Source organism: Echinops telfairi, unplaced genomic scaffold (assembly GCF_000313985.2).
Source record: "Echinops telfairi isolate 266 unplaced genomic scaffold, ASM31398v2 ScPeMD7_15;HRSCAF=58, whole genome shotgun sequence".
Lineage (NCBI taxonomy): Eukaryota > Metazoa > Chordata > Mammalia > Afrosoricida > Tenrecidae > Echinops > Echinops telfairi.
In genome coordinates, this window is record NW_022103912.1 from 12,226,365 (window position 1) to 12,249,206 (window position 22,842).

Below are 22,842 nucleotides of genomic sequence, written 5' to 3' on the forward strand. Positions count from 1 at the left end.
GATGTGCTCCACTCTCTCCTCCTCCCCCTTCATCCGCTTCCGTGTGCACCAATCAGATGTGTCTCTCTTGGAGCTGCAGATTCAATGCCGGCCTTTGAAATAAATTCTTATGGGGGAAGGGGCAGGTGTCCACTTAGTAGTTGGGATTGAGGCCAGCCCCCCTAACCTCTCTACTGGTTCCCTACTCCACGCCGGCTTTTTACTGGGGGCATGTACAACTCTTTAACACAATCCGTCCAAACATCTATTGTGTCGAGCACATTTGTTGGCATCATCATTATCTTGCAAACTTATGTTGTGCAATTTTAAGCTACATTTCTATCACCAAGACCAGGTTTTCCAACTGCTGTTCCTCTTTGTTTCCAACTTTTGCATTCTAATCTCCAGTAAATATCAGTACATCTTGATTGTATGTTTGATCATTTTCAGACCAAAGAGCTGGTAGAATACTTCAGTTTCTTCATTGCTGGTTTTGGTGGTTGGTGCGTAAATTTGAATAATAGTTGTCTGATTGGATTTTCTTATATGTGAAGAGGCATCGTCCTATCACATACAGTGTTGGACTTTATGAGAGATCTTGAAATACCATTTTTGACATTGAATGCAAAGCCTTTTGATTTTGTTATTCCTGGCTTAGTAAAACACAGCATTTTCTGATTCAAAATGACCAATGTTAGTCCATTTGCACTCAGTACTTCCTAGAATATTGATCTTTGTGCATTTGCTTTGGGTCGTAAGAATAGCACCATGTCTCCTATTCAGTAATGACCGTGGGGGAAAAAAAAGTCTGGATCCCTTCAGAGCTGTTCTCAAAGCCCGTCATGCTTCCACTTAACGCTCTTTGTCTGGCACTGGACCCGAGGACCATTTTCACAGCAGCCCATCTCTTTCCCAACTCTTCGTTACAGTTCGCTGAACTGAGCTCCAGGGCAGTCCAGCTAGCTCCCAATGTCTTCTTGGTCCATAGTTGGTTTGCCAGCACACGTGCATGAATTTTGTCGCTGTTTTCCTCTGTTATGGAAGTCGACGTATGTCCAGAATGAGATTTGTCACCAGTTGGCATTTTACCTTTTTGAAATGAGAAAACCACTCATACACTTGAGTTTTTCCCATAGCACACTGCCTGTGAGTTCTGTTCAACATCACAACAGTTTGTGAAGCATTTTTCCTGAGCAGGAAACAAAATTTTACAGCCACACACTGTTCTCTTAAATCGCCCATCACTAAAAACAAAATTTGAACAAAGCTGCTTTTACAGAAAAATTCACTGTGACCAGCGACCCTTCCCAGGCAACGTCACTGGGTGGGGCACTACCTCAGAGCGAGCTGCTTGATGTGTCCACCGAGCTGGAAAAAACGTGTACTGTGGCACCTCTTCCATTTTTGGGGAGGATACCCCCTCATATTTCTCATTCTAATCTATGACCAGCCTTTGTTTTCCATGTGACGTTTTTAAATCAAAGAGTATAATCCTTCAACTTTGTTATTCATCTTCAAAGTGTGTTGGCTATTCTGCTTTAGATTTCTATGTGATTATTGAGCAGCTGGGATTTTTATGGATAGTATGAGCATATTAGTACTGATATTGATTATGACTTTGTAGTTTAAAAATGAAGGATCTTAATGAAATCTTTTCAAAGCACAGGAAAGAGTTACCCTAGTGCTAGCTGGGCAGTGGTATGTGAGAGGGGTAGAGGAGAAATCGCTTCATCAGCACATGGGACCTAAATATGAAGCAGGCATTTTCAAATGGACTTCTTGATGTTGTATTAGCAAATAGAAAGTACACTTGGAAACCTTTTCTTTTGCTTTCGTTGGTACTTTTCTGAATTATTAAACTTGAAGTATAATAAAATAGTGATGGTTAGTTCTTAACTATAAATGTATACCTACAAAATATTTACATAAATGTCACTAAAAGCATAGTCACCGAAAAAGGACTTAATGTACAGGTGATCGTTTGAAATTGATAACAGGCTGCCATCTTCAGTGACTGAAAGTACCCAGCTTTTTCTTCATTCAAACTGACCTTGCCTCCAAATATCAAGGTGGAAGCCAGCAGTGGAGAGCGAAGAAAGTCAACAGTGGGGCACTATGAGCAGAGAGGGGAGACAAGCCAGGAATGGGGAAGAGAAAAGGTGGAGAAGGAAGGGACTCAGACCACGAGGTGGGACTGGAACCACATGAAAAGCAGAAGAAGGTTAAATTTGCTGATACAAGAAGGGATAAGCATAATTCAGGTGTAAAACATTAGAGTAAGGTTAAATACTAGGGTGAATTAAAAAGTATTGTTATTAGTGTTCAGTTCATACATTTTTATAAATTTATTCTAAACCATGTGTGCCCACTATCTTAAGGAGCTAATCATAACATCAGTCTTTTGAGCAAGATCACAGCTAATAACAATTTTATGAAAGGAATCATAATCAGGGATGAGTGTTGGATTTACCCATCAGAGAGAGAACAATATTCAGTCAAAACACTGGCTTCCCAGAGGGTCTGCTGGGACGGCCAGTTCCAGTCAAAGCAGAAAGGGCGACTCAGAAAGTTATGACAGCTATTTGGGGGGAACTCCCAGAGAGTAATCTTGATAGATTGTCTTGAAGGACATGGGCTTATTAGGAAGACGTTTAAGAAAAAAGGAAATCTGCATTGGTAAGAAAAAGCCTAGGAAAGATTAATTTTTTTCCATCACAGTAATGGTACTTGCTTATTTTCAAGGGTAGCAAGGACTTATCACTATGAAAATTTTGTTGGGAAACCTTACTCCATTTACCTTATTTTGCCCGTTGTTTCCCAAACTCAAAAGAATGTTTCAAAGGAATATAATTTGCGACCCTCCAGTTTGCCAAACTTGTTTTGGTGTATAAGTCAAAAAGAATTCTGGAAAGGGTTAGAGAAAGAGATACATTGCCTTCAGAAGTGTGCAGGCCTACGTTAAGTGTATGTCTAGAAACATAGCTTCATATTTTGATATATTTGCTTAATGAAAGTTTCTGTGATTCTGTAGCAATACTGTTTGACTTAGCCTCCTCTAAATCCCATGTTTGAATCTACAAAGAGTTGCATTTAACCTGATAGGAATATGAACAAGAAAGGAGAGAATTTAAAAATATGAAGATTGTTGAATTGCTTTTTAAGACCAGCACTAGGCAATACAAAATTGATGTTTAATTTTCCAACATGCCCATAGTATATTAGAGTCATTTCTGACCATAGACTGGTTTATTTAATCTTCACCACAACTTTGCAAGCTGTTACTGTTACTCCTGCTGTACAGATAAAAATATTGAGGCAAAAAGAATAGTTTGCTGCTTAGGCTAGTCATATCAAAGCCATGATTTCACTGATGCAATCTGACTATTCTACATTGTATGTATGGTACCCTTTCTATAGAAATTTATCATGTTTCAAGAATATAAAAGTCCTATTGGAATGGTTGTATATCTGCCAGAGTAAGAGATAAACATATGTGGACTCTAAGAATTACTGTCTTCCCTTCCAGAATGCAAAAATGGGTAATGCATGGCGATTGCCCTCATAAACTGAATCTCAGTTTTTGATTGTTCAGTCAAAGCAAACTTGAGTGTACTCCTCCAGCATTGGTGTGAATTTGTTGGTTTTGAACCATGCTTACATATGCCAATGAGTATTTGTTGCCTTCAAAATATTATCCTCATCTCTAAAAGCCACAATTCAACTAGTAATCTTCCCATTGTCCTAAAATTTAGGGAGTTCTTTTAATGAGCCACAAAATAAAATCAGCCTTCCATTGAAACAGCAGTACAGGACCTAGTGTGTTCATCTTCCTGAAAATTAAAGCCTCATGCAATTCACAGAATATTTATCTAAAAAGATGTTCTGTTCTGTTTTGTTCTGTTTTTACAGCCCTGATGGAGTAAATGGTTGCAGGCTGTAGAGGAGGAAATGTGAATGGAGTTAGTGGATTTCACCAGGAACTTTGGAAGAGTGTTGGGTATTAGTGGTGCACTGGAGGAGGAGGAGGAGAATTGTGCCTGTTAGAGAGAACAGAAAGACTTCTGTGAGGAGTGTGGGTAAATAAACCAGGAATCTACCCTGAAGATCCAGTGCTTGGCTCTCTGAATACCTAATTACCTTATTTGTAGAGTTTTGGAACCATTCAGTACATTGTTTCCATTGAGAAATAGAAAAGTTGTGTAGTTTAAAAGTATTTCTTGATATTGAGGCTGAACATTTACCACCACCATTACTACTAAATGTCCGAAGGGAAACCATGCTGTGATTGTGAGCCCTGTGAGGTTGCACACTCCTCCACAACCCCACCCCCCACCCCCACCCCCCAAAAAGCTCATTTGAGGCTTTTAGAAGTGCCTTTTAGGCAAGTAATAGAAATTCTGTACTACCTGGTAGTTAAGGATATTTAACTATTAAACCTGGTGTAATTTGACTTTTGAGGATTTATTATTATGCTCTTTGGTAAATTGTAGGCAGGAGGTATAGTATTCCCTTCTTGTAATGAAATAAGAAATGGGAGATAAATGGAGAGTATCTTCATTTTGTTGAGTGTTTTATACTTCTTACAATGATATTGGCTCTCAATTTTTATTCTTTTCAAAAACTTGAAAATTAATATTGGTACCTTTGTATTTATGTATAGATTATCCACATTCATCAAACATGAGCAGCAGCTATGTGGTGCTATATAATGAGAGCACAGTGACTAACTCTCTTTTGTTTAATCAAACTCTTCCAGTCTGGAATGACAGAGTTAAAAAACCAACAGAATATAGTATGATGGTTATATGCATGGGTTTAACTGAGTCAGGAAATAATTTTCAGTTAATTTAAACCTGTTACTTCACAGTCTGCTATTGAACTGATATTTTCAAGGATATGAGGATAAATCAAAAAGTATTGCTACTAGCAATCAAAAATCATGCATGTGTGGATTATTTCCAAACAATACGATTAAACAAATCTCCGCGATTGGTGGATGACTGCAGACAGTTCTCTAGGTAATACACCTGTCTTAGTCTTTAGGGTGTCCTCAATAAAAGGATACTTTTTGTGCCAAGAAGGAGGAGAACAATTTTGAGGTCAGAGCTGAACAAATCTCAAGTGGACAACTTGCCAATCTATAAAGCCTTGCCACACCTTTATAGGAATGCTCCTTCACAGTTTTTGGATAGAATAGGTCGGGGAAACTTCGAAGATGAGCTAATAAAGGGAAGACTGCCAGCTTTGGCAAATGACGAAGCTGGGGTTCAAGTCCGAAAGCTGAAGTCCGAGGGCATAGAACTAGCATTGGTTCCACAGCTACCGATTCACCATTTTCAACCAACAGCCTCAGCAAGCTGAGTGAGTGCCTGAGGGCGGGCCACCAGAGTTGTGCGAAGATCAAATGCTTCAAAGAACTATTGTTCCATCAGTCTTTTAAGCAAGATGTAAGCTAGTTAAGCAGTTTTATGAATGGAATTATAACCAGGTCTTGGATTGACAGTAAGATCCGGAGAGCTAAGTCCAGTTCAAACAATGGCTTCCAAGATCTGCTGGGCCAGTTTAATTCAAGGCAGAGAGGTCAGCTCTGGTTATAGCCACTGTCTGAAGGGGGACGGGGGTGGGGGGTGGGGGTGCTTTAGGGAGTAATCTTGATTTATTTTTTTTTAAAGGACCTGAAACAATGATAGGGGCTTGTAATGAAGGGCTTTTTAGAAAATTTAAAGCTGCACTGAGGAGAAAGGGGGAAAATGCCAGGAAAATTGTGTTGGTTTTTTTTCCCCATTAGACAAAATATACTTGCTCATTCTTCAAGGGCGGCGAGGACTGTTCTATGAAAATTTCATTTGGAAACCTTATCCCATCCACCCTACAGACCTGATCTTGCCCATTTGACTTCTTTCTGTACCCCAGATGTAAGCACATACCAAATGCGCACGGTGTGTCTCTTCAGGATGCCAAAACTGTCATTTTGGTATGCTATAAATCAGAGAGCTCAGAATTCTTCTAGGAAGAGGTGGAGAGATGGAAACACTGGCTTCAGAAATGCATAGACAAGATGGAGGGTGAGAGCATGTTGAGAAACAGTAGCTTCACACTTTGATACTTTGACTTAATAAAGATTTCTTAGAATTTTCTAGCAATACTTTTTAATTTACCCTTGTATTAAGTAATATTGATATAACCTAAGAAAGTCTGTTGTAAAGAATAACAGTGCTTTATTTTATATCTATGGAATCTTTTTTTTTTTTTTAGTATATGTGCTGCCGAAGCGAGCACAATCTATGGAATCTTTTAAGTTGTTTTTGTTGCACATTCCAAATCCTTTTTCTTCTTAACCTGTTGATATCCACAGGGCTTGGTTTTTATGACACACTCCCACCCACCCCACACCCATGCATACCTACTCCCTGGGTATTCCAATCCTTTGTAGAAAATATATATGCACGGATCCTATATATATTATCATACATCCTCTTGTGTTCTTTAAATCATCAATGGATTACTTGTGATACCAAATGCAGTGCAAATGCTGTGTACATAACACTCTTACTTAGCCTTAGAGCAGCGGTTCTCAACCTGTGGGTCGCGATCCCTTTGTGGGGGTCGAATGACCCTTTCACAAGGGTCACCCGATTGATAACAGTAGCAAAATTACAGTTATGAAGTAGCAACGAATATAATTTTATGGTTGGGGGTCACCCCAACATGAGGAACTGTATTAAAGGGTCGCAGCATTAGGAAGGGTGAGAGACCCACTGCTTTAGAGGGTTTTCTTTAGCCATTCAATTGCTTTTTAGAAGGTCCCCCTCAAAAAATTTTTTTCAATCTACAATTAATTGAATGAGGGCCTACTGTAAGTTTTATTGTGAAGGATGGAAATAAATTGAACATCCCATGAGAACTGACTCAGTTCTATTAGAGTAACATTGTTCCTGGTTGGGAAACATTCACTTGTTTTAGGGGCGGTTTTAAAGATCCATAGAGCAGGTAGATAGAAACCTCTTGAAGTCATTGTTCAACAACGGATCTAAATGCAAATCAGACAAGGAACCTGTCAGCTACAAAGCCAGTAATTAAATGTCCTATAGCTACCACCATAAGTTGATGATCTTTAAAACTCTCCAAAGAAAAGAATCCACATTCCCTATAGCTTACCTTTTTTTTTTTTTAATTACCTCCCCAAATCATGTTTTGGCATAATTTGTGCTTGCCTCCTCCTGCTCTCTCAGACTCCCATTATTTCTATATAATGATTGATGAACCCCAAGGGAAGAGTGAAATGCAGGTGTTAATCTCTTAAAAGTTGTGCCTGGAAACATGTACAAATATGCTTGATACAATTGATGTATGGATTGTTACAAGAGTTGTAAGAGCCCCCAATAAAATGACCTTTTAAAAAAAAAATTGTGCGTGAATTCTGACACAAGTTACTATTCCATGAGAAATTTATTTTATATTATCATAGAATATTATTTGAATTTAAAGTATGTTTATTTTCTGTCACCAATTATTTGTTTAATTACTATCTTTTGGGGTAAATACTTAAATTTAGATGTTTCTCTGGCTTAGTATCTTTGTAAGTGTTGTGTGCTTGAACTTCTAGCCTAAGAACATGATCTTTCTCTCCATTTACCAAAGCTTTTACTCTAGTGGTTTATCTTACATGTTTTGAGTCCCATTTTTCTTATCCTGGTTTCAGTGTTGCTGTAAGGAAGTAATAGGAATACGTAGTAGCACTTGCATTTTCAGAATCACTTTCTTTTCCTTTGGGGATCTTTCTGTTGTGCAGATGATTGTGAAGCTCTTGGCCACGAAAATCAATTATGGTTTAACTAAAAGAACCGTGTAAAGTAGTGACTGCCAAAAAATGGAAAGAGAGTGGATCTCCTTTCCCTGTTTTTTTTTTAAAGCTTTGGCTTTGTTAGTTTGCGTCCTTTTTCCTTTCCCTAGTTAATGTACAAATTTATAGTTTAAACTTTCTTTTCTTTTGACTGAAGAATAAAATCTCATCCCCTTTGGTATTTTGCTTGTAAAACATAAATATTACAGCCTGAGTTAACTAGTTCTGAAAAACTGGAGGCAGTTCATACTATTAATACTACATTTCTGCCCTTGTGTCCCACCCCTCATCGAAAATAGAGGGTTTTTACAAGATGTATGTTTTAAATCACTATATTTTATCTTTCCTCCAGATAATATCACCCACTGCATTATTTTTGGCTGCAAAAGTGGAAGAACAGGCTCGAAAACTTGAACATGTTATCAAAGTAGCACATGCTTGTCTTCATCCCTTAGAGCCATTGCTGGATACTAAGTGTGATGTATGTAAAACTTTTTTTCCCCCTCTGAAATTTGAAATTTTTTTCATAATTTTGGCCTAATTAAAATGTATATCAATTAGTGTTACCTTTCAAATGTTGTTTACTTTTATTACCATTTTAGAAATTTATACCAGGTAGCCGTCTCACAGGCACATATTTTATGAATGTTCATTAGTTTGAATACCATTTTGCCATATAAAAAGCTTTGTTTGATTCAAGGTACTACTTTTAATCAAAGGTACTTCTGAGTGCTTCCCATTTTATTATTGATCCTCACAGCACACCTCTGGTATATATAGGGTAGGTCATATCACCTGTATTGCTGAGATATGCATGAAACCAAAGGATAAATATGTCAAATCAAATTGCCAACAGGTGAGTGAATCGAAAATAGAAATTTAAGAGTGTTTCCTTTATTAATGCATACAGACTTACCTGTGATAAAGATACATTACCATGCATTGATGACAGCATTTTATTTGTGTTTTCACTTTCGTAAAGGGTAATGCTACTATCTAAACAATGCATGTTTTCAGCATAATTAATATTATTAAAACACCATATTTGAAAGAACCATTTAAGAGTGAGTTACTTAAGACTAACTCTTAACTATTACCAGTTTATATTCACTCAGCTTAATTTAGGGAAGTACTTGTGATTTTAAGAATGGCATGTTTTACCCTAGATGGTGGCTCAAGGGAGTAAAGTATTAATGTAGACATTAAATAAATACAGAACTTATGATTGCCGAAAGACGGTTCTTGCGGTTTCTGTTAACTTTACAAATTCATAATTATTTCTTGCAGATATTGCTCAAAAATTAAATACTGTGTTTTAAGTGTCAGCTCAGTTAACTTTTCAAAAGGGAATATCAGTAGATCGAAACATACTTTCAGACTCTAGCACAATTTCCATATATAAATGCATATTATTATGTTTGTATATATGTATTTTTTTAACCACCTTAGTTAACTGTCACGATCTAAAAATGGATAGCTGAAGTTTTTTATACCCTTCTAAAAGTGAACGTAATGGAACAATTTAAGGTTGAAGTTGAGGGCAAAGACCCTCTCATATTTGTTCCCTTGGTTGTATGATTCATCATTTTGTTGTTCTTGGTAGTGAAGTGAAGTGGTTTAAAAGTGTTTGGCTGCTAACTGGAAGGTCAGCAGTTTAAACCTACCAGCTGCTTATCACAGGAAAGGTGTGGCAGTCTGCTTACAGTAAAGCTTGATAGTCTCAGAAACCCCATGGAGCTGTTTTACTCTGACAAGCACTGTAAAGGGATTCGACAGTAATGGGATTGGATTTTCTTTCGATATATGAAATTTCGTGTGTGTGTGTGTGTGTGTGTGTGTGTGTGTGTTTTACTGTAAGGAGTTAAGATTGGCTTTCTTCCCCCCTCTCCCCAGAAGAGGAAAATGAAGTCTTTTAGGAAAGGCCCCCATGAAATGCCCTCATGTTCTCCCAGTCGATGCCGACTTATAGCAGCCCTGTTGCACTGGATAGACCTGCCCCTTTGGGTTTCTGAGACTGTAACCCATTTTGGGAGGAGAAAGCATCGTCTTTCTCCTGCAGAGTAGCTGGTGATTTCTAACTGCTGACCTTGCAGCCCAACGCATAACCACTACCCCACCAGGGCTACCTGTGAAATGCCTTAGAGTGAGTTTGTAACCCATTTCCTTCAAGTCAGCTTCCAGTTTGCTGTTCTTACATGGTTTGGTGCACCTAAACTGTTACATGGCTAGACAGTTTATTTTACAGGCTGTAGGTTTTCTTTTCTTGAAAATTAATCTACAACATTTCATATTTAGATTTTGGGTTTGTTGAATTTGGACTTTTCACAAAACTAGACATTTTCTCTTGCCTTTAATATATTTTCCCATATTTCTAAACTGTAGTTCTTTTGTGATAAAGCTATAATTCTCAAGACATTTAACCATCCCATAGACTATTAATAGTGTTTGTTTACCTTAAACATCTTAATATTATTCTTACATGGCAGGCTTACCTTCAACAAACCCAAGAATTGGTTATACTTGAAACCATAATGCTACAAACTCTAGGTATGTATTTAACTTTTTTGTGTTTGTTGATGCAGTATTCTAAGTTAGTGAAAGTATTTCTAGAATTGTGTCATTATTAAAGAAGATTAAATTAAAATGTTATTTTTAATAATTAGAATAGTGTTATCTAGTGATTAGGAAATAGTTTTCTAAACTGTAGGTCCGTTTGGCATAATAGAAGTAAAGGGTAAACAGTCTTCCATGTGATGTCCTAGGTTTCTGTGATTGGATGACACAGTCATAGCTACTTTGTTTTTACTCTGTCCGAGCGCTGCACGGCTCTCATTTCTTCTAGAGAGTAAAGAAGTTTTCTTTATTAAAAGATCATTTTATTGGGGGCTCTTACACCACTTAACAATCCATACATCAAGTGTATCAAGCATATTTGTGCATATGTTGCCGTCATCATAAAATAGATCTTTATAGAGTGGTTTTTATGATTATATGTACAAAGGCAGCAGTGCTTGCTCACTTACAGTTTATCATGAATAGTGTGTGTAGCCCACAGTCTTAAAAAATATTGGCTATCATATTCTTAATGTTACATCTTCATCTTTACGGTTTGTGCGACTTAACTTATTGCTATCCTGGATTCTAATAGTTAATCCTGTAGGGAAGGGTAGAACTGCTTCTGTGGGTTTCTAAGACTTGACTTTTCACAGGAGTATAAAGCCTCATCTTCCTCCTGAGGAACTGCTGGTGGTTTTGAACTGCTGACCTTGTGGTTAGCAGTGCAACATGTAACCATTGTGCCACCAGGGCTCCCTGTCCCGTTTAAGTGACTGCTAAAGTTACTTTCCCGGTGAGCAAATTGAGGCCTAAGAAGGTTATGACTTGTCTAAAACCATGTTGTTCAGTAGTAGCAGTTACCGTGTTTGAGATGTATTTTAAAACCTGAGAACTCCCATATATACTCCTGGGAAATTGTGGCAGTTGTAGTGGGAAGAATATGTGTTTGGGTAAAATCTGGATTTAAATCTGCAGGTTTCTGACTTGCTTTTGCAAACTTGGGTGAATTTCTTTGCCTGCTGTAAAATAGGCTTACAAGATCATGCAAAAATTGAATTAAAACAATGAGTAAACAACTCCAAAGAGAGCGGAACAACTAGGGGATTAAGATCAACAGCAAGGAGGTTGTAGAGATACTGGAGGTGTTGAAACAATAGCATTCTAACAGAGGAAGTGCTCAGAGGCAGAAGTAGGACGAGCTAGGTGGTAGGGCAGGAGGAAAGTAAAAGGAAACAGGAACCATCTTGGAAACAAAGCTATGAATAGAGGTATAACCATAGGTGTGTACTTATGTAAATACATTAATTCATTAAAGTAGAGTTATTGACTTATGTATTTATATGGCAATATATTGAAGTAGTAGACAGACTTCGGGCCTCTGCTTATACCCTCTCCTCAATGCAAGAACACTTTGTTCTAACAAACTGGCATTCTGCGATGCTCACCCTCCTAGCACAATCGCTAAAGACAAAATGGGTGCATAAGCACATGTAGTGAAGAAAGCAGATGGTGCCCCGATATATATTAAAAGATAACAGCGTCTGGGGTTTTAAAGGCTTGAAGTTAAACAAGCAGCCACGTAGCAAAGAAGCAACAAGTCTGCGTATTCATGAGGTGTTGTCAGGACTGGGTAACAGGCATCAGAAGACCCATAACAAACAAAACATTGTTGAGAATGAGGGGTTTGGGAGCAGAGACCCAAAGCCCATTTGTAGACAATGGGACACATCCCCCCCACAGAGGGGTAACAGGGAAGGGATGAGTCAACCAGGGTGCAGTAAAGCACCAATGAAACATGATTCTTCTGGTTCCTTGAGGCTTCCTCACCCCCCATTATCATGACCCCGGTGCTGCCTCTCTTTTCGGACTAGACCAGAGCATGTGCACAGGTACAGATAAGAGACACACGGAATCCAGGAACAGGAGTGGGAATAGAGATGCCAGAAGGGCAGGGGGAAGAGGGGGAGAGGAGGGGAGGAAGGGGAAACCGATTTCAATGAAACCACATTTCCCCCTCCATGGGAACGAACAGCAGAAACCATGAGGGGTCAGTGTAAGATATGAAAACAATCATTTATAATTTATCAAGAGGTCACGAGGGGTGTGGGGGGAGGAGCTGATGCCAAGGGCTCAATAGAAAGTAACGGTCTAGAAAAGAATGATGGCAACATATGTACAAATACACTTGATACAATCGATGTATGGATGTTACAAGAGTTGTAAGAGCCCCCAATAAAATGAACTTTTAATTTTTTAAAAATTGAATTAAAAGGGCACTTTTTCCCCTCAGCTTTTTGAAGTACTTCAGACTCTGTTCTGTGTATGTGAGGTGGAATAATGTACCTGCCTTGCATGGTGAATTTGAAAATGAAAGTGTATAAAAAGCAATTTGCCACTTAATATGTTTGTCAAAAGTAACCATTTATTGTGGTAATTTCTTGTACTTTTTATTGATACCCAGACGTTGAGCAGAAATGTGATCATTAGCAAAACTTCCTCTCAAGACATGTTCTTATAACAACAGCAATGAAAATAGAACCTAGTACATCCTTCCTACTCTAATGATTTTGCATTATTGTTTATATGAAATTATATAAATGTAAACATAATAAAGAACACCCCCCCCCCCCCCCAAATAACAAACAAACAAAAAACCCTCACCGTGTCAAGTTGATACCGCCTAATAGGAACTCTACAGGACAGGGTAGAACTGCCCCTGTGAGTTTCTAATATTATAACTCTTCACTGGAGCAGAAAGGCCGATTTTTCTCCCATGGAGCAGCTGGTGGTTTCAAACTGTTGACCTTGCAATTAGCGGCCCAACTCCTAACCACCACACCACCTGGGCACCTGTATACATAATGGGAAAGTTATATTGGAATGATAAAATGGGTAATTACAAGCTGTTACTATTAAGTTGTTTTATTATATAAAATCTTTGTATAATATCAGTTGTGAAAGATTCTTAAACAGAGAATGAATGCCATTATCTTAAGGTGGTCATTAGAATTTAGAGGATATACCTTGTTAATTATTTTGCTGTTTTAATTACAATAGAAACAGCCCAAACAATACCTTCATAAATTCTCCATGTGTAGTCATTATGAATTTACTAATTTACTGTAATGAAGGCTAAGATCAGTGTTTTCCCAAAGTGGGTGATACAGACCCCTTTTGTGGGTGGGTAGGAGGGCACTCTTGAATAATCCAGGGTCTATATACCTATAGACCATACTTTATCCTGGCACAGACTATAAGTTTCTAATCGCCAGCAGGGCACTGATTTCCCCACCCCACCCCTGAAAAAGGGTGCTGTAAGCCAAAACAGTTTGAGAACCTATGCTTTTGATGTAGACTGCACTTCAAAAAAAAAAAACAACTGGTGGTGGGGGCTCTCTTCCAGAGTTGATCGGACACTTCTGAAAGATTGCCAACATTTTTCCTTTGATTTTAGTAGCAGTGCATTCATGAACTTGAGACTTATGTATGTACTCGTGTATAAGCCAAGTTTTTCAGCACATTTTTAATGTAGTTTTTGTGCTAAAATTAGGTGCCTCGACTGATAGTCGGATTGGCTTATACTTGAGTATATACGGTAAGTGGTTCATTTGCCTTAGTGCTTTTAATCACTAATAAAATTACTAAGCTAACTGGTGGCAACTCTGAACTAAGATTTAGTAAGTAGATATAGTAAGTAGATAGCTTATTGACTCAATTACAGCTAATAGCAACCTAGTAAACAACAAACAAAACATGACCAGGTCTTGTGAGATCTTCACAATTGCCATAAATAATAATTATGTCCATAGTAAGAAGGACCTGTTAGTATAGTACTTACACATTGGACTTGTAACCTAAGGTCGGTGGTTCAAACCCATCAGCTGCTCTGAGGGAGAAAGCTGATGCTTGCTCCCATGCAGTTACAACCTCAGAAACCCAGAGGGTAGTTCTCTGTTGCAAATCAGAAATGGTATCAATGGTGGTGAACATATCTCTTTTAAAAGGCCATTTCTACCACTGTGATCCAAAGGTTATTTTTATGAAAAATATTCCTTTCATATCTTCTAAAATTAAGAATTAAGGTACATCTCAGGGGGCCTCGAAAAGTCTGTAGAAATTCTAAATAAAGGATAATGGAATTTTTTCACAAACATTTTGAAGTCCCCATGTATAAGAAAAACTGTGAGTCAAACTTAATTATTTGCCATCATTTTAGTTTGTTTTTAACTTTAGGACAATCCTAAGTGAATTTCATTTCATGAATTTTGAATAAATATTACCCTTGCTTTCTGTTTTTGTAATTGAGATAGAATTTTTTTAGAAGAAATCACTTCTAGTCATTGGAAGCATAATGAGCATGGCATTAATGAAAGCTTTGTCTTTGAGGGTTTTTTGATAACCAAGAACATATCTATTTAAGTTGTGTAATGGCTATTATTTCTTTGGCAAGTATTACAGTAATAAGTAATCAGGCAAAAAAAGGTGCTTCTCATTTCAGGTTTTGAAATCACCATTGAACATCCACACACAGATGTGGTGAAATGCACGCAGTTAGTAAGAGGTACGTGGTCTGAAATTCCTAAGAGGAACACATAGGCTTTCTATCATCTGGCTGTTTACTATTTTGTGTTATAAGTAATCACACTTTATTAAAATGGAGGGAAATGTCCGTCGTTGCAAACATTTTTTTTTATTATATTCCTTACTTATTCATCTAGTTCTTGGTTTCTGCCTGATGAGCTAGGTTTCTTTAGTCTTTAACAAGTATGTCATTTAAAAATTGAGAACTTCCAAATCTTAGGACTCCCCATTGGCCTGTGCCAGTCTCATTTCAGTATTTGATGTAGGACAATAATATCTAGGTGCAAGAAATGATACGCATTTCTGGTTTGTGCCAAATTTTCATTGACTTGTTGAGGATCAACAACAATTTTAAAAGATGTGAGGTCAACTTCAGATGTTTCCAATAAAATTGGATTTTTTCACAGACAGTTCATTTTTGGAAGTGTTTTGACCATATTCATTTGCACAAAAATTATTTAATGCATTATGTTAAGTTCTTTAGCATTACTAAAAATGGTCCTTTTGTATATGGTAGGAAAATAAATAATAGCATGGTATATACATTTGTGGTACTGTATTGAATCTTCTGTGCACAAGTTTTCGCATTGTTGTCTTTCACTGCTTGGGAAGCATGTAGAACATGTCCCTCTTGCTCGGTGAGTCCTCTGTCTGCTGCCTCCACAGAAATCTTCCCCACACAGTTGCATGTTGTCATTCTGCTGCTTTCTTCTGCTCTCCTGTTCTCCACTTGAAGCGTTACAGCCTAATAACCACTAGGAACTTTCAGTGTGCCTTATTCTGCTACTTCCTGTTTGAAAATGAAATTTTACAGTTTCATTTTTTGACCACCACACCTTGGGTATATTCTAAATAAAATGGGTAAGACTTTTGAAAGACTTGTTTTTTTGTGTTTGTTGGGTTGTCGTCCCCCCCACCCCCCCAAATCTTTGCTTAAATATTCTCACATTTTATTCATGCTAAACCAAATTACTTTTATGCCCAGGAAAGTTTTTATTATATTAATAACTCCCTTCAAGCAACGTGCCCCCCCTAAAACAAAACAAAACAAAAACCACTCTAATACACAATGCTAAGAACTGGACTTCTAAAATTCCACTCTAATTTTTTTCATCATATCCTATCCACATGCTTGTAAATGGTGCGTGTAATTTTGATTCACATTTCTTGGGTCTTCTTAAATATATTTCATAACACATTTTCTCCCTAGTGTTATAGTTTATTATAGGATTATATAGATAATTGATTTCAATGTTAGGGGGAAAGTTTACAGTATTAAGCTTTGTCAGCATATCAAAGAGCCATATGATTTACTTTAAATTGCATGCCATTTGAAGGAAGGCATGGTGATTATAAGTTAAAATACATACTATTTTTATGTATTTTTTAACTTAGTAAGAAATGAAGCTGCATTTTCAGTATAGTACCCTGAAATCGAGTCCACATCTTTAAAATCTTTTATGAAAAATGTATACATTCTATATTCTTGTATCTAAAGAATCTAGTGGCATGAAGTCATTTCATCAGCCAGAACAAAGTATTTAAATTGTTTTTGTTGTTAGCACTTAAAGTAAGACTAATTATTAAGGAGTACAAATCAGATATATATTTAACTTCATTTTGTCTTGACTAACATTTCACATCTCACTTCATTTAAAAAGTACTCTTGTGTGTCTGGTGTCTTTTCCCCCACTATCTCTTTTGCTTTGTCACAACTTCTAGCTTAGAAACAAGAACATTTCTCCCTACATTATTCCTCTGTGCAGTGGTCATTGGATTTAAGTACATTTCTAGTTGTAATTGACAGCGATCTAAAATTATTTTTACTTCCTTCTCCATTAAAATTTGGGGGTGGGGGAAATTTGGTTTTTATAAAGTCCTTCCTTCCACCCTTTAGAGATGGAAAAGGTTTAGTGTTATGCTGCTTTGCTATAGAGTTGGCTAATGTCATTTTACAGGGACCTTTCACTTCTGTGATTTCTCCTTCCCTCCTCACCAGGAAAGAATGCAATATTTAAGGCACTGCCTCCAAGACATCTGATGCTTTGACACGCTTCCTTAGTACAACTCTGCTAAGCCCAGATCTCTTATGTAAAACCTTTGTGTTGATGATCCACTGGGTAGCAGGGATTACAGATGGTGGCAAAGATAAACCATAGAGTGGAAAAGGAATTTGAGGCTTATTAGAGAGGGGTGGAGTTGAGGTGAACTGACCCTAGGTGAACAGAGGGAAAGGTACGTCAGTGATTATGAATGTAATTTTTTTAAGGCAAATTAAAACACATCCCTGAGAAGAAGAGTAAGATTCAAGGGTTGGAGAGGAGGCTGCAAAAGTTTCAACATCATAAAGAACTAGTTGTTAAAAAGTGCTTTTCTGTTGGGGACAGATCCCCAAAGTAGCATTATCTTTTCTAAACATTGTCTTTAATTCGATTCTGCAAATAATTGTTGTTTTAAAATAATACAGTGAAGCTTCCTGTGTCTGCACCCTTATGACATTGTTTATAATGTTGTTTATTCTCTGTTGATGTTTAATAGCGTGGTGAAAAAACAGCAATTTTGTCCTGCTGTTGGGGGGTTGTTTTATTTTGTTTTCTTTGATGGAAATACTTAAGCCAAATTTAAATATGACTGAGGATTAAGTCTGGCAGGCAACTCTTTGTATTTTGTATTAGACTTCAAAATCTTTTCTTCTTCTCCTTTTTTTTCCTTTTCTTTTCTTTTCTTTTTTTTAAATCCAGGAGAATGCTTTATTGCACCTTTTAGCTGACTAGGTGCTTAACTTAGTAACAAGTTTAGCCCTTGTAACTGGCTAGCTAAAAGCAAATCGGCTTGTTTCTCAGATCTTTGGGGGATAGCAAGAAACATTTGAGTGAATGTTGTTGAAGATTTTCAGTAGTATAGAAAATGATGGCGCTCTTGTGATATTTGTAAGTAGTAAATAAAATTTATTTTTTTGTGTACACATCTTTGAAGTTTTTGTTGTGTTGAGAACTTTTGATGATAGCATATTAAAGTTGATATATTGTTCTTTTTTTTTCTCTTTTCTTACAGCAAGCAAGGATTTGGCACAGACATCCTATTTCATGGCTACCAACAGGTTGTTATCCTGACCCTCTTTGTCGCACTGTTGTAGCACACTAGCTTCCTTTAATGCAGGGCCCCCTCAATGTGTCTCTTACCCTTGTTGCAACAGGAGACTGGACCATCTACTGTGGTGGGACCTTCCTGTTTGCTTTGCGGTGTATTGTACAAGGGACTTTTGGCACAGAGGGGTTAAATGCACAATGTGAAGTGTAGTGGTGCTTTCTGATGGCATATTCTCGATTTGTGAGTGCATAAGTCTAAAATTGGTAGCCTGAATAGCAGCTAAAGATTACAAAGAGCTAAACTTAACATAGAAATTCGAGCAACTTGGTAAGTATAAAAAAGCTATTTCTAGTTTATAATTATAGTTAAATGACATTTTAAAAAATTTCACCTTGATCCAATCCTTAGCTTAAAATAATCATTGACATTTATTTTTTTGCTTTTATAAACTTTACTTAACGTGGAGGGTTTTTTCCAGTTTAATATCCACTAATAATAAACTAGAAGTAGTCAAGTCCTGTCATGGTTTCCATAAATATAATTTTAAAAAAGACTTCCTTTCTAGTTTATATAAAGCAAAAATATGTAATGGGTTTGTGGTTGGTCATTAAACATGGTTCATCAATTTTGAAACTGAACTGGAAAAACAGTTTATTTAAAGAGCATTTACTAGAGAATACATAATTCTGTTCTGGATTGATTATATCATTTGTTTAAGATTGTTTTTAAGTGGGTTTTGGCAAAGTGGCAACCAAACCAGCTTTGTATGACCGCTCATTTCTAGTGCCATTAAGAAACTTAATAAAAACTGTAAACTGGAAAGTATCAATCTCTTTCCTTAGATACATGTTATTGGGGGTTCAACCTCTATTCCATTTATTCTGAACCAAAAAAAGACTTAAGATTTAAAACTTTGGTTTGAAAATAAACCATTTTGGTCATACAATAGAGGGAGAAAAAATAATATTGTAGTATTTAACATCATTGGGCTTGGAAGCTGTTCATCAAAAGGTAAGTTTTCTTTGTGGCTTGCTGAAAAAAAGAAAGTAGAGTTTACATATACATAGGTGTTAAATTTATTTGACTTGAAGAGTTTGTTGATCATAAGAATACTGATTAAGCCACATCAGTTACTATAATACCTAATTATTATGGGACATTGAAATTGTCATGTCAATATTACAGATAGTCTTATGCTTTTTTCTTTACATTTTAACATGAGACTACAAAAGAAAAATATCACCAAAAATTCAAACTGTTATGTCTATACATATGTTACCACATTGTGATTGCCTGTGTTTTTCCCTTTTCTAAATACGTTTTTTAAAATGTTTATCCAAAAAGGGTTTTTTTGTTTTTGTTAAGAAAGACTGCTGTTTTTGTAATCATGTGAAAATGTTACATACATTATATATAATACTCTAGTGAGTGAAGGTCTGGGAAGCTTTTATAATCTAAATGGATTTTTTCAGTATAGGAGTTTTATAAATATTAGTGTTCGCTCTTGATTTAATAAAAGAACATGCTCTAGACTTAATTAAAGAAGAAAACTTTTAGGGTTTTGCTTTTGCATGAATCTTACTGGTAAATGTTTTTCTTTGTTTTACATATATGCATTTCTATGGCTCTCTACTTCCAAACCTGCCACAGTCTGCACCTTACCACCTTCTGTCTTCAGTACAAACCAACAGTGATAGCATGTGTGTGCATTCATTTGGCTTGCAAGTGGTCCAATTGGGAGATTCCTGTATCAACCGATGGAAAGCATTGGTGGGAATATGTGGACCCTACAGTTACTTTAGAGTTACTAGATGGTAAGTAAAATTAAGACTTGTAGAGAAACAACATTTTAAAAAATATTTCTTACACTTTTTATTATGGAAAATTTCTCTCTACTTCTGTACTGGTTTGAAAACTTGTAAACCCCTAGGCCCTCGTCATTTTATCCTGCCCAGCACTGCCCCTAATTCCAGATGTCATTTCATCCAATACTATGAAAGTTTGTATTTCAAAGGACTCTTCTAATGAATAGGGTAAATATAAAAATTCCTCAGCCTAAAAAACAGACAATTGAAGGTCTGTTAGCAATCAGTGAATATGCAACGCCCTTTTAGGACTTTTTCGGAAATAAGATTTATAATGCTACAGGTTGCTAGTGCAAGTATACCTGATTTTGTGAGTTTCACATATGTAGGCTCAAGAGTTGGGCGTTAACCTATTGTGAAAATATAAAGTGCTGAGCTAAAGAGATAGCAAAGTATAGTCTTGCATTATTAAATATGAATAGGCAACAGAAAATTAGGAGAATGTTAATTCTGTAAATTATAAACATGGGGATTGGGAATCTCCTGGTGAGAAAATAATTTCTTTGGGTCTGGAAATAAAGTGCTTATGGATTTACCACCAGGTGAGCAGTTGAACCCACCAGCTGCTGACCAAAGGAAAAATATGAGGCATTCTACAGTCTACCCCACGGGGGCAATTCCACCTTGCCCTCTGGGGTGCTGTGAGTCAGAATTGGCTGGCTGACAATGAGAGAACTAATTTAAACTGGCATGGCAGGTTTGTTTGGTTTTTCCCCCTCCTGTTTTGAAGCTTAGGGTACTTTTAGGGAAAAACAGGATTCACATATGCTTCTTGGAATGTGTATTACATAAAATGAGAGACACCTGTGGTTTTGGAACGTGGTCTTCCGATAGACAGAAATGTTTTCTTCAATTTTTTTTCTATGAAGGGGCAGATAGTAATTAAGAGTTGGCGAAACTAACAGAAGCAGCTCAACCATTAGATCAGTGGTTCTCAACCTTTGGGTCGCGACCTCTTTGGGGGTTCCAATGACCCTTTCACAGGGGTCGCCCGATTCATAGCAGTAGCAAAGTTAGGAAGTAGCAGCAACGATAATTTTAGGGTTGGGGGGGCGGGTCACCGTAATGAACTGTAGTAAAGGGTCACGGCATTAGGAAGGTTGAGAACCACTGCATTAGATGATTGGTAAATGAATGGGCATGGAATTTACAAAAACAGGTGGACAAATCAATTATTCATTTGGTGAGCAACTGAATAAGAATCTCAGTAGCAGAACCCATTGAGAATTTTAACATGATATATAGCCACCTTTTCTGCTTGTGGGTTTTTTTTTTTAATGGTTAAGAAATTAAGGTGTCTGAATTTGAGCATGTGTCTGAAGCGTCGGTATGTACTGCAATGACTCATTAACCTGTTCTAAAAACTTGGGAAACTTGACATAGCTGTAAGGGTTCATTGCTACTGCTGTTGGAGTTTTTTCGTGGTTAATAACAAACCCTTATGTGTATTTTTGTGTTCTGAATTTTTCTGGTGAGGTGCCTTTGTTTTAAACATCACACTTTGTTTTTGTGCATGTACTTTTAATATTAGCAGCGATTATGTGACAGTATTTTGTTCTCTGCTATACATTTGAAGAGAATAGGATACTCTTAGGAAAGCAGTGCTTTTATTTTGTGCTTGGTATGCACTGTGTTTGTGACCAAGAATTTTACACGTGTTTATTCTTTGACAATTGAACTGAAAATGGGGTCAAACCAATTACATGCTAATGTTGGACTCAAAAGGATCACATCCCGCAGCTGAAACACCCTTTTTTCAAGTGGGCCAGTGAAGGTGCCAGCGGTCCTTTTTTTCTTTCATCCAACAAGAAACTACGAGTCGTAGACTTCAGTAGAGAACAGATACAGAATTGTCGTAAAAGGTGCGTCTTGGAACACGTCATGGTTAGGTTTTGCTAGCACACCTTTTCACAGGTTATTTTGGAGTGTTCTCACAGGCGGTGCATTTATGATGGTGTAGAATTTCTTAGTGTTTTTCTCAGTATTTGAGACAGATTCCATATTGCATTGATTTTTACTGCCATCTTCAAATTTCCGTAGAACAGTTTTCATTGGCTATTATTTTTTGGCCAATATTAATAAGCTTACTGTTTTCTCCACTAAATAATAAATGAGTATGCTGAGAGGTTCCCCCCAATTTGGAGTTGAATTGGCACTAGTTTAATACCAAGTAATATTCAAGTGAGTTAACTCCGATTAACATTTCGCATTGAGCGAATGCTGTCCCTTGATCTTACAAGATTGATCCTAAGAATTTGACCACAGATAGTTATTAGCAGTATGAAGCCTTGAATCCATGGCCTTTGACCCTCCCATCTTCCTTCGGTTCATTGTATCAGTGAGGTGCTCTGATGCAAAGAGAAGCCTTTGACTTCTCTAGTTCCATGAGGCAATGTCAGACATGCCTCCACCTCCCATCTCCCACCTCTCCTTACACTGCCTGCTATTCCTATGCTGGGTCATCCCTGAAGAATTCTGTGCTCGTATGCAATAATCCATTGCAGTAGCCACACACACAATACACAGGATTCTCAAAAAACTCACTGCCATCGAGCCAGTTCTGACTCGTGGTGACCCTTTAACACAGGAGAACTGGCCCTGCAATTTTCTGAGACTAACTCTTTAAGGGACTGAAAAAAAGCCTCCTTGTTTCAAACTGCTGACTTCATGGTTAGCAGTTCAATGTGCAACTCACTGCACCATAAGGACTCCATTACTCATAATTAATGGAGGTTTTGTTAGGGACGTTGACAGATTACCACAGGTCGGGATCAGAATGTGTGAAGAATATAATCTTTGGTCCACAGCAACACCTTTCTTAGCCATCTGTCAAGTCTTTGGTCCACAGCCAAGAAGCCAGTCCTACTTCTCTGCCTCTCAGTCTCAGCACTCCTTCTCTGTTGTATCTCATGGTTTCCTTGCCATAGC

At 37.3% G+C, this 22,842-nt stretch overlaps 1 protein-coding gene across 4 annotated transcripts in view; it reads left to right on the forward strand.

Annotated features, from left to right (window-relative positions):
* The window catches only part of CCNT2 (cyclin T2), a 45,492-nt gene that overhangs the window by 15,947 nt on the left and 6,703 nt on the right, over positions 1–22,842 (forward strand). For 2 of the 4 annotated variants that reach the window (XM_004711897.2, XM_004711898.2), the window contains exons 3-7: positions 8,175–8,303; positions 10,309–10,369; positions 14,877–14,939; positions 18,014–18,059; positions 19,700–19,863. In XM_004711897.2, the coding sequence (XP_004711954.1) occupies positions 8,175–8,303; positions 10,309–10,369; positions 14,877–14,939; positions 18,014–18,059; positions 19,700–19,863 (463 nt within the window). Of the gene's footprint in view, positions 1–8,174; positions 8,304–10,308; positions 10,370–14,876; positions 14,940–16,832; positions 17,897–18,013; positions 18,060–19,699; positions 19,864–22,842 lie in introns of those variants that run through there. The other 2 variants (XM_030884793.2, XM_045287411.1) reach the window with 2 other exon arrangements.